Source organism: Lepidochelys olivacea, assembly GCF_965140295.1.
Source record: "Lepidochelys olivacea isolate rLepOli2 genome assembly, chromosome: 3".
NCBI classification, from domain to species: domain Eukaryota; kingdom Metazoa; phylum Chordata; order Testudines; family Cheloniidae; genus Lepidochelys; species Lepidochelys olivacea.
Window position 1 is genome coordinate 205735441 of NC_140413.1, and position 16234 is coordinate 205751674.

Genomic DNA, 16234 nt, shown 5'->3' on the forward strand with positions numbered 1-16234 from the left:
TGTCTCTGCATCCCGTCCTCAGGTGGCATGTACCCAGTCAATATGGGGATAGCTAAAATCCCCCATTATTATTGAGTTTTTTATAGCCTCTCTAATCTCTCTGCATTTCACAGTCACTGTCACCATCCTGGTCATGTGATCGATAGTATATCCCTACTGCTATATTCTTATTATTAGAGCATGGAATTACTATCCAAAGAGATTCCATGGTACAGTTTGGTTCATTTAAGATTTTTACTTTATTTGACTCTGCGCTTTCTTTCACTTGATATGCCAGCTTGTTTCAGAGTGTTTTTATTAAAGGCAAAACTGATTTTTAAAAGTGACATGACATGACTCTACAACTGACATAATGGTAGACATTTCAGTGTTGATGAAACCTCCTGTCTTAACGTTCTGTCAAGCTTTCCATTATAAGAATTCCAGTTTTAGGATTTCAGATCTGTCATGTACTGTTAAATTGCCTAATGCTAGAATTTGGCACAGAAGTTGTCAACCCAGATGTAAATGTTGACCTTTTTCAAAATTGTTATCGCATACATCAGTTAATCTGCATGTTGATTATTTAAGGGCTTTTTTTTTTTAGTGGTGGAAAAAATGTGTATTTACATAGTTCCAGATGATTTGATTATCAGCTCAGTCACAACGAAAGAAAATATAAATATTAAATGGAAGAAGTTGCCTTCTGTGTAGTGAGGGCTTTTGCATTTTTATATGGGATGAGGAGAAAAATAGCCTTACAACACCTGAGATATTTCAAGACACTTTTGACTCTTACCATGCTCCAGGAAGTCAGCAGTTGAACCAAAACTGAAGCTGATATTTAAAGAAATAACCATGGGTTCTTGATTCAGAACACATGGGTGGAATTGGAGGATTATTTCTGTGTAACTGATTGGTTTGGTATGGTGTGTTCTCCCTTCCCCCTGGCCCTCTCTGGCTGAGGACCAGAAAGATAACACAAATGAGCTCCAGGACACTGCATCAGTAGATTGGATGGTCAGAGTTTCCAGGGTCTACATTTGAAAATTATGGTTTCCTAATTAGTTTGAAGGCTTAATTGCTCCCCTTGCAGCCCATACTCATTTAACAAGGTATGTAGTCTGTGATCCTCTCAGGATGTCTTGGAAAATATGGAAATGCTCTTCATTGACTACAGCATTTGCACACATGAAGTCTCTCAACAATAACAAATCAACAAACACAGTGTAATGGTAACAATAAAATGTCTTATGCTTGTTTTTAAAACCATCTCAAAGGACATTGTGATCTTTATAAAAAGTTCAGTAATACATTGAAAGCTTGCAAGACATGATTTGTTGGACCAGAGTGTTTACAATTCAGATTATATTCTATCCAAAGCCAAAAAATGGAACTAACTTAACTCTTTTTAAACATAGTGACAACATTGTACTTGCTTATCACATCATTTTAACAAACCCAAGCACTTAAAAGCAAGGAAGTGAAAAGCGAAGGTCAAAATCAGTCTTGTACTAGGAATACTTATTTGATCACATCCCAAGTATCTGAACTCTGACCCACAGATTAATGGTACGGTGATGGTAGCATATAAGTACATAGTTAGATTGTTGTCTCATACATGTCATTCACGAGTTCTTTGTATTTTTGCTGAGGGTAACAATCTGCTTTTTAATCTTTTAATAAAGTATTATGTAATAGATACTATATCCCATGTCTGACACAAGTTGCAGGCTAATTTAGCAACTAAAAAGGTGGGTACCTTTTTTTCTTCAAGCCATTTGTTACATCTTTTCCATTTTGGGGGGAGAATACTGCCATTTCGACCACTGCAACCCAGGGACAGGACTGAATTACCTGGTTATCTCAGTTCCCATTTTTTGTCTATTAAAGGTGCCACATCCTCTAAGAAAGGGGTTTATTCAAATACTGACACCTGGATTCCTGACCTGCTTTGAGATGGATCTGGAGTTGCCTTTAGATCTCTAGTTAATTTTCTATCTGTAGTGCCTTATTCTGCTTGGTTTAGTCTATTTGATTTTTAGAAATATGAACTGTTTCAAACGATAAAAATGACCTTTGCAAATATTTCATTAAATATACATGAGTCTTTACTATTTCTTTCGAAGTTGTATTTTTGTTTTCACATGCATCTATCCAGTAACTTGAAGACTGTTATCCTAAGAGGATATCTGGTCCATTTGCATATCAAATATATAATATAAAAATATAGAATAAACATTGTGGCTTTTCTGCTTCATAATGCAAATTCCACAATTTGCATACACTGCTGCTTTCAAAGTTCAGAAAGTACAGACTTAGATTTCTTAGGTTGGTTCACAGTGTTCTCAGAGAAAATTTGACTGTTTGATTCATGGTGCCATATGTTGTTTTTTAAACAATTGAATAATATGAGGAGCAGGAGAATATCGGTTACAAAATAATGGGTTTCATCTGGTTCAGATCATCACATCATTATCACAAACTATTAAATAAAAGTTATGGAAGGTACGGTTACACGGCTGGAGCAGAGATTGTTTCCACCACCGTTATTTAAGGTAGGTGGGTCATTGTTGCGATTAAGTGTGTTTCAGTAAAGGGAATGATTGTAATTCTATGAGGAAACACATTGATAACACGAGTAACTTCTCAGAGGTTTGTCGTAGTGGGTCTTGTCTACCATCTCCTCATGGCACCTTTGCATTGGTGTAGCTGGAGGTTAATATCGGATTTATAAATGTAACTGATAACCGCTAGGTTGAGGGCTAAGCGATTGAAGATTGCTGGTATTTATTTAGTTAGTTTTTATTTGTTTATTATTTGCACATATCAAAATACATATAACATTTTTTAAAACTGGTTGGGAATGTTTGAGTTCTTCATGTTAGCATGTTCCCATTCTGTTCCCTCACCCTCAGTTTTTCCTTCCCTTGTGCAATTTGTCACACTTGTGTTGCTTCTTAAATTAGATTGTTAACTCCTTGCAGTAGGGACAGTCGTGTTTACACTGGGCTGAGCTCAGTGAGGCTCTGCTTCTGATTTGGGCCTTTGGAGTTTACCATTACCACAACATAAATAGCCACCAGCATGAACTGCATGTACCACCTGTCAGTGCTTTGTGAGAGGCTGAACAGCCAAAAATTACAAAGGTTCTTAAAATAACAATTCTACTTTAGGGGTACAAATACTCCGTAGAAGAAATCCCACGGCAGCGAGCCTGAGTCAACTGACTGGGCTCTGAGACCCAGTGAGAGGGCAGAGTCTCAAAGCCTGGGCTTCAGCCCAATTGAAAACATCTACGCTGCTATTCTGAGCCCCACAAACCCAAGTCAGTTGACGTGGGCTCGGAGACTCGCTGCCGTGGTTTTTTGTTTGTTTGGTTTTTGCAGTGCAAATGTATCATAGATTTCCTGGGATGCAAATGTACCAATTTTCCATTATCACCTAAAACATTCACTTGCTGTATTATCTGTAGTGTTGCTGGGAAAATAATGCGCATGTTATATAATTTATAATAATATATAATGGGATTTAGACTGTTGTACATATAGGTGATACATATACATTGGGCGAAATATTACATACTTGTCCTCATGACTTATCAATATACTGTATGGCATGAATTAAACTATTACACTATACCATCTCAGACAGGAAAAAGAAGCTGTTTCTCAGCTTGCTGAATAGTAACACGTAAACTAGCTCAGTTTGTTCTCTGTTGATTTCATTCCCAAAAAGTCCTGATGGCCTTGAAATGATGATTTGCAGCTAACACATTATTAACCCAGAAGAAATTGGAAAAAGCAGTTTGATAAATTACAGTAGATTACAGAAAATCAAATCAACTGATAAACTAAAATCATGAAGTGTCTCTAGTCAGTAGGGTAGCTATTGATAAGCAACATACCTGAAACGTGTTGCAGGCTGCTTCTCTGAAAAATGGGAGATAAATGCCAAAGTGACACCGACATTCAACTTAATTTGGTTTTTCACATTGGGTTGAAGGCTTCTACATTGAGAAATGATTTCTTCATTATTTTCCTTTTGAATATTAGGTCTACAATGTTAGCAGAGATTTCTCTCTGATGTGGCTGAAATTGGGTGTTCTGTTCTCCTCGCTTTGGACCATACAAATGTTTTTCTCTGTAAAGATAACATTCCCCTCTAGCATGGTCGTGTAGGCTGGGTCTCAGAACATGGGATGTCTTTATTTGGTTCCTGGCTCTGCCTTAGTCATAACATTACAGAATAAGAAATGGCTGAAATTATGAAGCCCCTCTAAAACACGAGGCTGTACAGCTGGTGAGTTTCCACTGGAATTCTACAAGAGCTTTGGCCCAGATCCACAAAAGGGACTTAGGCATCTAAACCCCAGACTTAAACAACTAAGTTTGGGGGTAGGCACCTATGTCTGGGGTTTGGCTCCCCCGCAATTCACAGAACTCCTGCCAAATTCTGTAGGCATCTAAACTCACTTGGTGCTTAAGTTTTCAGGGTAAAATTTCCCTTAGTGCCTAAGTTTCTGCCTCTGGACATGCGCGCTGCTCCCTCCCTCTAGGTGTCCAGGCACCTTTCTCCTGCCGAAGCCCCGGCGTGATTCACAGGCCAGGGAAGACATTTGTTGGCCGCCTAACCCAAGTATGGGGTCTGATCTGGTAAGCATGCTCAGAGGCCGTCTACCGGATCGTATCCTATTCAAATCTAGGAGGAGGAGGTGGTGGTAGTACCCACTTTTTAACTTCTAACCCAGTGGTTAGAGCACCCCCCTGGGATGTAGAAGACGTAGGTTCAATTCCACCCCCCCTCTGCCAGAAGGCGGGAGAGGATTTGCCCAGGGGTCTCCCACCTCTCAGGAGAGTGCTCTGACCACTGAGCTATGGGATATCCTGGTGTGTGGCCCCCTCACTCTCTCCCATTGAAGCTGTTCCACTGTGGATAGATAATGAAAGAGTGATTGGAGCAGGCTGATTGGACCCTGGGTCTCCCAGGTGGCCGCCCTAACCTCTGGACTACAGAGTCATTCTCATTGTCTCTCTGGTCCAATGACTGTTTCACTGGGAATAAATACTTATATAGTCACTGGGCCAGAGAGAGTGAGTGTGACTGACTCCAGGTGGGTTCCCATTCATGGTTCACAAAGCAGAGATAGGTGCCTCCATGTAGCCTGGACTTAAGAGCCTGTCTCTGAGAAAGGGTGAGGTTTTTTAGCACACCCACCCTGTCCTCGTTGGTTCCCTGCCCAGTGTACTGGATTTTGCAGATAGCATTCTAAGGCACCCATCTCCCAACTTAGGCTTTGTGGACTGCAGTGGTGTTCTTGTGATTTTTCTAGATGCCTAAAAGTTAGGTGCCGAAGTGCTCAGCATTGTGAGGCCTAAGTCCCTTTGTGGATCCGGGGCTTTGTAATTAAACTCTCCGTCCTTGTTTGATCCAGGTCTTTAATCAGTTTTCCATATTGTCAAATGACCAGGTACTGCACTCCCAAAAGAAGAGCGTGAGGATGAGCGCTCTTCTATTCACCTCCAATCCACTGAGATCACATCTTATAAATTATTCACTTTTCTTGTGACGTTAGGAACCATCTGAGGAAGTGAGCTGTAGCTCACGAAAGCTTATGCTCTAATAAATTGGTTAGTCTCTAAGGTGCCACAAGTCCTCCTTTTCTTTTTGCGAATACAGACTAACACGGCTGTTACTCTGAAACCTGTTTTTATTGTAGTTGCAGAAGAGAGGTTCAAATTCAGGAAGTTTTTGGTGCTATTGTCTAATATTCTGTTTGTATTTTTTAAAGTGTTTCTTTTCCTTTCTCTTTGTTAATAGCTGGCAAAGCTTGAAAAACAGCAGCAAAGGAAAGAGAAGACCAGAACCAAGGCACCCTCTGAATCAAGTAGAGAAAGAAATGCCCCTCGTAATAAGGAGGACCCCAGTGCAAGCAGTGGGGCAGAGGGAGATGTGTCTTCTGAAAGGGAACCTTGATCCTCAAAAGCAGGCCTCAGGTACGAGTCCTTGACACTTGCCCAGATACTCTGACAGTCACCTTGCAAATGCCTAAAGGCCTAATAGTGATACCCTTGTTCGCAGTGACTAGCCTAAGGGGCTATTTGTTGGGCGAGGTACTTATTCATTGTGAACAAGGGTATCCTCAGCCTGGCCCTAAAGGAGACAGCTAAGTTGGAGATGACAGCATCTTTGATTTAGAGAATTCAAAAGTATATCTCCTCTTCAGTTCAGCTTCTTGAACAGTCACTTTTTTCTCGTTTATTATTGGCTGCAATTCTAACACCTCTACTAACCCCGAACCCAGACTGTGGTGTACATGACCGAGTGAGATCCTCAGCGTTCTGCCCCACGTTTATGCTGGGCGAAAGGGTCCCAAGCGCAAAGAAGGTCTGAAAGCCCTGGTTCCAGCCAGGAGAGGACTCCCATAATAAAGAACTCTGGCTGCCTTCTCAGGACCCCACTACAAGCCCTGGTGTAGGGGGAGTGCCAGGGCTTGGTGGTAGGAGGGGTGTGTTGAAGGTAGAGTCGCAACACGCAGTCCATAGGGAAGCCAGCTGCCTCTCCAGCCCCCAGAGCAGACCAGGATTAGGAGAGAGCAAAATTGGTTAAAGCCACCGCCACCATAGCCTTCACCCAACTCCTCTCCAGCTGGTGGCAAGTTCTGCGCTGTGCCTCACAGAGGTGCAGCACGAAATCTCACCCCTAGCAGTTAAAATGCTGGAAATCACTCAAAACCTTGCACATGCTAAGGCTTCCGCCAGGACTACCAGCAGAAATGTTGGCAGCACCAGTAGGAGTTGTCTGTAGACGAGGCCCAAGTGTGAATTTGGCTCGCAGTTGTGACTATTGGCAGGTACACTTCTGAAAAATCCTTGGCTATGTAGGAAAAGGTACAATCTTTTCTAAAGCTACCCTTATATTAGCCTAGGTTACGGAATCCTCTTGGGGCTGAAACTAGGACCCTTCCAGCTGCTCACCCTCTGCCTTCCATTCAGGATGATTCCTCCTGCTTGCTGCTTGTACCACCAGCATGGGGTGCATTGGGAGCACTGGAGAGAGTGTCTCCTTACTCTTAAAAAGAAAAGGAGGACTTGTGGCACCTTAGAGACTCACCAATTTATTTGAGCATAAGCTTTCGTGAGCTCACGAAAGCTTATGCTCAAATAAATTGGTGAGTCTCTAAGGTGCCACAAGTCCTCCTTTTCTTTTTGCGAATACAGACTAACACGGCTGTTACTCTGAATCCTTACTCTTAGTTATGGTGCCTGACACTACAGTGATTTCTGGCTGCCAGACGAAGCAATTGCAGGCAAAATCCGGCTCAGCCACCGCAGCCCTGGCATGGAACGTGCTCAGTGTAGATAGGATCTCCAAAGAATTTAGCTGCCAAATTCGAACAAGTTTCTACTGCTCACGTGCAAACTGAGATTTTCAGAGAGTTATAACTTGGCCAAATGTGGGTGGATTTCCTGGGGACAGCAAAAGGCACACCCCAGATACGGCGGGGAATCCCTTACCAAATTTCAAGTCCCTGCTGCAAAGCCAGGGAGAAGCTAGAATATCTCAACAAAACAGTTACAATTTTTTTTAAATGGACAAAACATCTTTTTTCTTAATCTCATTCTCTGAAACAGCTAAACTTGTTTAGGTGAAACTTTCCCCCAAAAATTCAGCCCAAGGTTGAATATAGGTCTGCACATATTTATATACATACACGTAGCATTTCAAGATATCTTTGGGTTTTATGAACGCAAGTAGCAAAGTTCTTAAGCATTTATTTCCAAACAATATACCCTGCTTCTTTAAACCCAGGCACTTCAAACATTAAAATGAACTCTAAAGTTGTATGTTTTGCATTTCAAACTACAAATATGTATATAGAGTGATCATTTTGTGAACCATGTTCACCTGCAGGTGATAGGGTGTTTTTGTCTTTTATCATTTTCCTGTGAGAGTTTGTTGGAGTGTAGAGATTGTCCGGTTTCACCCACATAGTTGTTGGGGCGTTCAGTGTACTGGATGAAGTACACCACATCTTGTGATAGGCATGTGTAGGACCCATGGATCTTGATGTGTGTTGATCATTGTAGCAGTGGAGATAAGTCTGCAGGTTTGGCATCTGTTGTTCTGGCAGGGTCTGATGATGCTTTGAGTTGTTTTCGGGTCCTGGTCTGTGGGGAGCTTGCTTCTAATGAGGAGCTTAGAGAGGTTGGGGGGCGTGTTTGAAGGCCAGAAGAGGGGGTTTAGGAAAGATTTCTTCCAGGATGGTGTCCCCATAGAGTATGGGCTGTAGTTCTTTGATGCTATCCCATATGGGTTCCAGTGTGAGGTGGTACGTGACAACTAGGGGTGTGGTCAGAGAGGGTTTTATTTCTGTGTTGAAGCAGGTTCTCTCAGGGTATTTGAGTGGCCTCTTCCACAATGTGAACGACTTCTCTGGTGGAGTGCCCATGTTCGGTGAATGTGGTTTTGTGTGTGTTAAGGTGTGTATCCCGGACTTTCTCCTCGGAGCATATCACTACGCTCTCCAATGAACTCGCACAGGAAAACAATAAAAAACAAAAACACCCTATCACCTGCAGAAACTAGATCTGACCTATCAGCCCTCGTCCTCAAAGGAAATCTGCACAACACTTTCAAAGATGAGCCTGGGAGCTTAAATTTATTACTCTGCTAGACACTAACAATCATGGACTGAACAGAGACGCTGGATTTATGACTTATTCCAACAACCTGTGACCCACTAACCCCATCTTTTTGTCCTATGACTGCAGGGGTGCTTGAATGGTCCCTTACAATATGTGCTAACTACTTATGCTAAACAATCTGTTCCACCTTGTATTTTGTGATGATGCTGGAAGTTCCTTTCCCATCCCTGAAGAAGAGCACTGTGTGGCTTGAAAGCTTGTTTTTCTCACCCACAGAAGTTGGTTCAACAAAAGATATAACCTCACCCACCTTGTCTCTCTAATATCCTGAGTCCGACATGACTACAACTACACAGCATTCATTAAAGATATGGCAGAAATAGGAGTTCACAGACAGGCTTCTGTAAAAAGAGAGACTGTCAAGACTGGGACTGTTAATTTAGAGGAGAAGAATAGGAGGATATGGTAGAGGTATGCATAATAATGAATGGTATACAGAAAGTAAATCAGATGCTCCTGATTTATCCTTTCTTATAGTAGAAGAACAAGTAGCATTCAAAGAACAGAAAGACAACCCATTTAAAACGTATTAAAGGCAATATTTTCATACAGCTCATAATTAACCTGCGATAGGCATTGCCACAATATAACATTGAATCCTAGATCTTCGTAGGAGTCAGATGACCCATTCGTATGACTTATGTAAATGTCTAAAAGAATTAGACATAGATATCGTTTATGAGGACATCCATTTGGCATTGGATGGTATTTAAAATAGGGATATAAACCCTCATGTTTTAGGGCATCTTTTTTGTTTTTTAATTACAAACAAAAGAAGAAGAAACTGGCCATTAACTAGTACCTGGAATTGACCACTTGCAGCGATGGGATACTGGAACAGATGGACCACTAGTTTGGTGCCGTATGTCAATGCTTCTTTTCCTATAAGAAGAGTAGATTCATAGGTTATAAAACCATTGTGATCATCTTGTCTGACCTCCTTTACAGCACAGGCCTTAGGACTTTCCTGAATTAGTTCCTGTTTTGAACGAGAGCATATTTTTTAGGAAAACATCCAATCTTGATTTAAAAATAGGTGGAATAATATAGGAGTTGTCATACATCTTTGAAACTAGATCTTTGGAAAGGGAATGTAAGTAGTAAATTCTTTTGTGCCTGGGATTAGTGGAATAAATGTACCTTACTCTTTTGGGTTTAAGTCTTCTTTTGTTAATGTGTTGTAAATGTCATTCTTAAGCTTTTTGTAGGTTTTAAAGCTCTTATGTTCCACATTGGTGGAAATGCAAAATGCCACTTAATTTAATAAAATCATCTGAACGAAAGGAGACGTCACAGATCTGCAATGCAACATTCTGACAGGACCATGCTTTTGGTATTTGAAAACTTGAAGCCAGGTGACTGGCATCTGCCATTTTCCTGAATGAGAAGCAGTGGTATGTGGAGAAAATGGACATGTTCCGTGTAAACTGAACAAACAAGAATAGCGAGGCTTCTTTTCTGGAGGAAAAAAAGGAAAGTCTTTTTCATTCACAGCACAGATGGACTTTCTTCAGTTCATGATAATTATCAGATACAAACTTTTGCTTATACAATGTCACCAAAGACCTGTCTGCAATTTTCAGCGACCAGTTAGACAGTAGTTCATTGTCGTCGCTGCATAGCTCCATACTTTTGCTTTTCAGACCCTCATGTAGGTGTCAAGAGGGGTCAGTGCTCTTGTGGGCTTTTTTTCTTTTTGTCTGGAATGTTTTAATTCTCAACTAATTTTGTTCTGTGGGTATTTTCCTCAGTTGTTGATCATTTTCTTGTATTTGTGGAGATACATGAAATAGTCAGTGGTGTGGAAACATCTTAATTGGTGGCGTTTTCATTTACAGAAGCTTTCATGTCTCTCTTGATTTCCGGAGTAGGATGTTCCTTACTCTCATTTAGCCAGAATTTTCAGATGGCTTGTGTGGAAGAAATTGGACATGTGGAAGGGGTAGCATGGTGGGTTAAAGGGTAGAAGAATAGGGGTGGGATTGAAGGATTGATGGTTTGGGAGATGGAAAAAATGTACAATCTTGTGCAAAATTTCCTTTGAAGATAAGAAAATATCTTCAGGTTCAGTTAGTGTTCCCAGGCGATCAAAAGTTCTGCATATATATATCAGAAAGAAATGTGACTTGCTTATTTTGTCAAATGGACACAAAACTGCTAAAAGCTACTTTCTTTTTCTTATCCTGTTGCTTTAATGCACATGAGCCAGAAGGTTTTATAGAACTTTTCCATTAGCAGCAAAAATCATACCATCCCCAGCCTTGTTCCAGCAAGCGAAGCCTGGTTTATGGTGTCTCCTTTTTAAAAGATTCTGACAAAGTCAACTCTATCTTAAAAAAAAAAATCTTGTATGTGGAAGAAATTGGACATGTGCTTGGAAGGAGGAGCATGGTGGGCTGTAGGGCACAAGGATAGGGGAGGTGTTGAAAGATTCATGGTTGCGGGGGAGAATGTAATTAATGGATTGTGGGGAAATACGAGTATGGAATTGATGGTTAGGAACAGCCAGATTGGGTCAGACCCAAGGTCCATCTAGCCCAGTATCCTGTCTTCCCACAGCGGCCAATGCCAGGTGCCCCAGAGGGAATAAACAGAACAGGCAATCACCCAAATGCTCCATGCCCTGTTGCCCACTCCCAGCCTCTGGTTTGTTAAGGGGTTAGGGAAGAGCAGGGAATAAATAGGTGGATTTGGGTCGGTGAGCAGGCTGTTGGTTTGGGGGGTGGTTTTTTGCTCAGGGGACATTACATGAACCTCTAAGGCTAACATTTTTAGGGAAGCCCCCTGTTAACATTTTGGCAGCACATCTCTGGTCAGGCGTACCTTTCGTCTAAAATGGGTTTTTGGAAAACAGTTTCCTGACAGTGAGGTGTGTTACACAAGCTTTATAAAGTAGTGGTGAAAACCCCCGTGAGTGCCTGACTCAAAACTCGATTGGACAAAGCACTTAAGGTTATACGGCAGGGGATGGTCGTAGGCTGAGGAGTGAACTATGTTACCATATATGTTTCTTTCATTTTTAATTTCTCTTATTTTTATGAGACCTGCTCCTGGTGAAATGATGGTACTTTTAAAAAAAACTGCTCTGTATTTCAGCTGAAGAATCAGAACCGTGTGTACCTGAATCCATTGTCCAGGTTTGCATCTTGTTCTTTATTTCTTTTTGTGGAGTTTGATGACTTGCCAGCCTGCCATGCATTAGTTCAGCTGCACTCAAATGACTAAATCCAGTGGCGGGTGCGTGAAGCAAAATTTAAAACAAAGAGGGGACTCCTTGATGGTAGAGCGTTTTGTAGCTGGTGCTGCAGTTGCCTGTACGCTGTTCCTGTTTCAGGAAGCCGACAGAGCCTGCTAAAGTGAGCTGCAGATTTCTCATAGCTTTGCACTGGAAGCTGACACTGAAGAGCTGAAAAATCCTTGGAGGCCTTAACATCACATATATCAAGAAAGATCTAAGAAAGTGAATAAAATGAATGACTATACAATCTTGTGCAAAATTTCCTTTGAAGATACAAAGATACTTTCCAGTTCGGTTCAAGTTCCCAGGCGATCAACGGTTCTGCATTCATCAGGAAGAAATGTGACTTGGTTATTTTATCAAATGACATAAAACTGCTAAAAGCTGCTTCTGTTTTTCTTATCCTCTTGCTTTAAGGCACGCCAGCCAGAAGTCCTGCAGGGCTTTTCCATTAGCAGAGATAAGCATACCAGTTATATCCATAGCCCCGTCCCAGCTAGTGAAGAAGGGTTTGTAATGTGTCTCCTTTAAAAGATTCTGACACAGTCAAGCTCCATATTCTGACTCTTTAAGCAGAATAAGATACTTTTTTCAGCAGCTCTTGTCCTGATCTGACCTTGGTGTGACTAGAAAGAAATATCCTGCCCTGAGCAGATTAATCTTGCTCCCACCTTATCTTATTCTGTCACTGTGGATTCACAAATCAGCTGTTGGGTTGTCACACTCCAGGTTCCATCAATCAAGACCTACCAGACCAATTGTAATAATAATTTGTTTTCTCTCTCTCTCTCTCTCTCCCAGCTAAAGCCCTTTCTCATATTTATATCCATTGTGTACACTAACTGCATCATCAATTATACTTTTTCATCCTTCTTTTCCAGACACAACACCTCAGGCTTTCCTGGTATGTTGTTCGCTGCTTTATTCCTCAAAATCCCTTGTCTTTAAAAACATCTGGGCTTGATTCTCATTTACACCCAAGCCGTTTTACACCACAATGGCAGCACAGAGGGGGCATTAGAGTGGGTACAAATGTAATTTCCTTCCATTTGAAGGCCCCTTTACTCTGCCAGAGAAGCGTAAAATAGCCTTGGTGTAAATGAGAAGCAAGCCCCGCTGGGTCTGTTGTTAGTTTGACCCAAGAGACCTGAACTTTGTCTTGGCCTATAATATACTTAAGTGAAAATAATGCACTCAGTGGTAACAGTCATAAAAATATTATTTGTAAAAACAAAAACAGCTGTGACTCTTTGGGGCTGAGAGAATACCCCACATCCTGACAGTTGATAGGATTATTAGAATCCATTCCCCACAGTTCTGAGCGTGGTAATAAATGCCTTTGGGAGAGACTTCTTAACTCCTGACAGCCACTCATGTCTGCCATAATCCAGATCTAGTGTATAGAGATTTAGCTGAATCTGGACCTGATTCTAGCTGGAGTCTAGTAAATTCTTATTCTCAAGCTCTCTGGTGGCCTGTCTGGAAATCCTATTCTTTGTCCTCTTCAGCGTTAAGAGGCACTGAGATATTTTGCCCTCCTAGCTTTCCCTAATAGTGAGGCATCTCTGTGAAAGCAGTGGCCACCATAATTTATCTCCAGAAAACATTGTCTCCAAGAGTTGCTATGGAATCAGTCTAAAAGTGGAAAAGAGACCAGAAATGAGTCATCCAGTTATGACTCCCTAACTTCCTAATATTTCTAAATATTTTTGAGGATGACTTGGACAAATGGCCCTTTCCGTTCATCCTGGCAGCTGCTATTGAGACGTTTTGATCTGACATGTAGTCCTCTTTAATTGCCACGTCCCTGAGTATCTTGTAATCTCGGACATGGTTGAGGTCTCTAAGACAGGGCTTCCCACCCTTTCTTTGAACACTTCTTCTGGTCTGGGTAGAATTTTCAAAGGTGCCCAAGGGATGGGCCTGCTTCCCACTGAAAATCAATAGGACATAGTTGCTTAAATCACTTGGGCACCTTTGAAAATTTTCTCCTTTACTAATAAGAAGGCAGTGCTTCCCTTGAATGGCTATTTGAGATCTCAGTTTGTTAATCGTTTTCATTTATTACCACAGTGACTAAGTTAGACCTGGTCCCTCCTCTCAAATGCTGTAGCTATAGAGCTCAGGCTGGACTATGATTTATCAGGTATTGGTTAGAAACTGCTTTGATCTGTGATGCCGCTTGGTGCATAGGGCTACAGGGATGAATTCCACAGTATGGTAGGTCCCATACCTTTTGGATCCAAGCGAATGAATGAATGAAGTTGCACGAGGAGGTTCTCTATAAAGGCTTTAGTCTGTTCAGGGAAGATCTTGAGAAACCTTTAAGGGGAAACATTTCTTTGTCTTGGAATCATAGAGTATGCAGTCCCATGCTCCAGTCCTCAGCTCTGTTAATGTTCTCTACCTGTTAACATCCTGCTGGCTTACTAACACCAGCTAGCCTACAGTTCACTCTTCAAAACGTCTCCTGATAAACTAGATGATCCCTTCATTTTTAGTACTGGAGTGGCATATTACACATTCAGTAAATCTAATATTTCCACTGGCCAGTTGCCATTACTGTATTTTTGCGGACACTATTTACGATGTACTTTAGTAAACAAAAGGAGCTCTGACCCATGGCAGTATGTATGCGGGGGGTTGCCAGGGGGTTTGCCAGATGAGAATGCAGGATTTCTAATGAGATCTAATTAAGTGCTGTTTACCGAAGAAGTTTTGTTATGCATATGAGAATTATTTGTCTCTCTTCACTGCAATCACAACAAATGAGGTTTCTGTGACATATAACTGCTGAAATCAAGCCAGAAGGTAGAGAGGGTTACTTTAAGAGCTTACTATTATATGGTCTATACTTCAGAGCAACAGAGGCTGGTCGTGTTTGCAACATCTTGTTTTAATATTGGAGGAAGGGGAAGCACTTAGTAAATTTTTGCTACATCTTGTTAATAGCCCAACAATTTTGGCCTCACCATTACACTGCGTAGATACAAATCTGCAGATCTTCCACTGGATGGGGGCTGTTCCTTTTTGTGGGGTGCCATTAGTTATTTATTTTAGCTACTCAGCCATGTATTTTTATCCTGGTTTTTAAATGGAGCTCTGATCTAGAGTGGTGTAGATAAGTGGGGTGTGCGTAGCAAAGGGAAAAACGTTCATGGAGGAGACTTCACATGACTGCAAGCAAAGGTATTTTTCTTCATGTGGTTTGAAAGAAGCCTGTAAGTTTCCTGTATGTCTCTAGTGATATTCATATTTCTTTTTGCATTTAACAGTTTGTCATACAAAGGCTATGTTGGATCCTTAAGAATTCACAGTTTACGTTATCCTCAGCGTCGATCTTAAAAGACTTTGGAAAAGAAAGAAAAGCAGGAAAACAGAACTAAGAAATTGTGACTCTCCATCATTCTGTACTAAAAACAACCAAAGGAATGTTATCAGTTTCAGGTAAAATGTATTTGTAGTAGTGAAAATGATTCACAGCTTTTTTTCTGTGTATCTGCGTTTGTTTTCACATGGTTAGTGAATGAAGGGTGACTTGTTTTCATGCCGATTGTAACAGAACATATGATAACAGAGCACATGATCAGTTTCCAAAAATAAATTCAATTTTCCTCAAATTCTGACTTTAATTCTGGAGATATCTCAAAGCAAGCTTGAATTTTCATTTTCGTTGTGTGGTGTCATGTGCTGCCCGTTTCCATAGCAATGTGTATATCTGTGTACATTACCATATATTGTACAATCTATGTCTAACACCAGGTTTGGGAGTGCAGTCTTTTTTCATGTATCATTGATCATTTATTGTGAAATACGTGTGTCTTATAAAATTTTTTTTTAAAAAAGAAAACACTTTATTAAACAAATTACACTACCTTATCGCCTGCTGGTGTTTGATATGGATTGCTGTAATCTTGGGGACGCAATGAACTTTAACAATACAACTAATGCAGAGCACAAGTATCTGTCCGAAAAGTTTGTAATTGAAGAGTATCGTATTCCTCTCGCCCTTAAAAAAAATTCTATTGACAAAAGTTTCTGCCTTGGTACATTTAACTCTTTTAGGCATAGTCAGTCTAGATCTTCTAGACACTTTCTGCTGGCCACCAAAATTTAGAGGCAGCCGCTCCATCTACAGTATCTTGCATTTGGTGATATTTCTATCAGATGCAGAGGCAGAATAACCTTTGAAAACTGGCAGAGTGCAGTGAGAGCAGAGAAATAGCAGGCTACGGAAACTGCTGTTGTGTGAAAGCCCAGGAAATTTTAGTCCTGTCCCTTTAACTCCTCTGAGAGGGGAAATTAAAGG

At 41.0% G+C, this 16234-nt stretch overlaps 1 protein-coding gene across 2 annotated transcripts in view; it reads left to right on the plus strand.

Annotated features, from left to right (window-relative positions):
- The window catches only part of DTD1 (D-aminoacyl-tRNA deacylase 1), a 101841-nt gene extending 86070 nt beyond the window's left edge, over window positions 1-15771 (plus strand). The window contains exons 5-7 of one of the 2 annotated variants that reach the window (XR_014710988.1): window positions 5800-5975; window positions 11784-11824; window positions 15201-15771. Coding sequence is in view for 1 of the 2 variants with exons in the window: in XM_084624253.1 (XP_084480379.1) it covers window positions 5800-5955 (156 nt within the window). In the remaining variant the exon portion in view is untranslated. The remainder of the gene's footprint in view (window positions 1-5799; window positions 5976-11783; window positions 11825-15200) is intronic. The other variant, XM_084624253.1, reaches the window with a different exon arrangement.
- The last annotated feature ends 463 nt before the right edge of the window (window positions 15772-16234 follow it).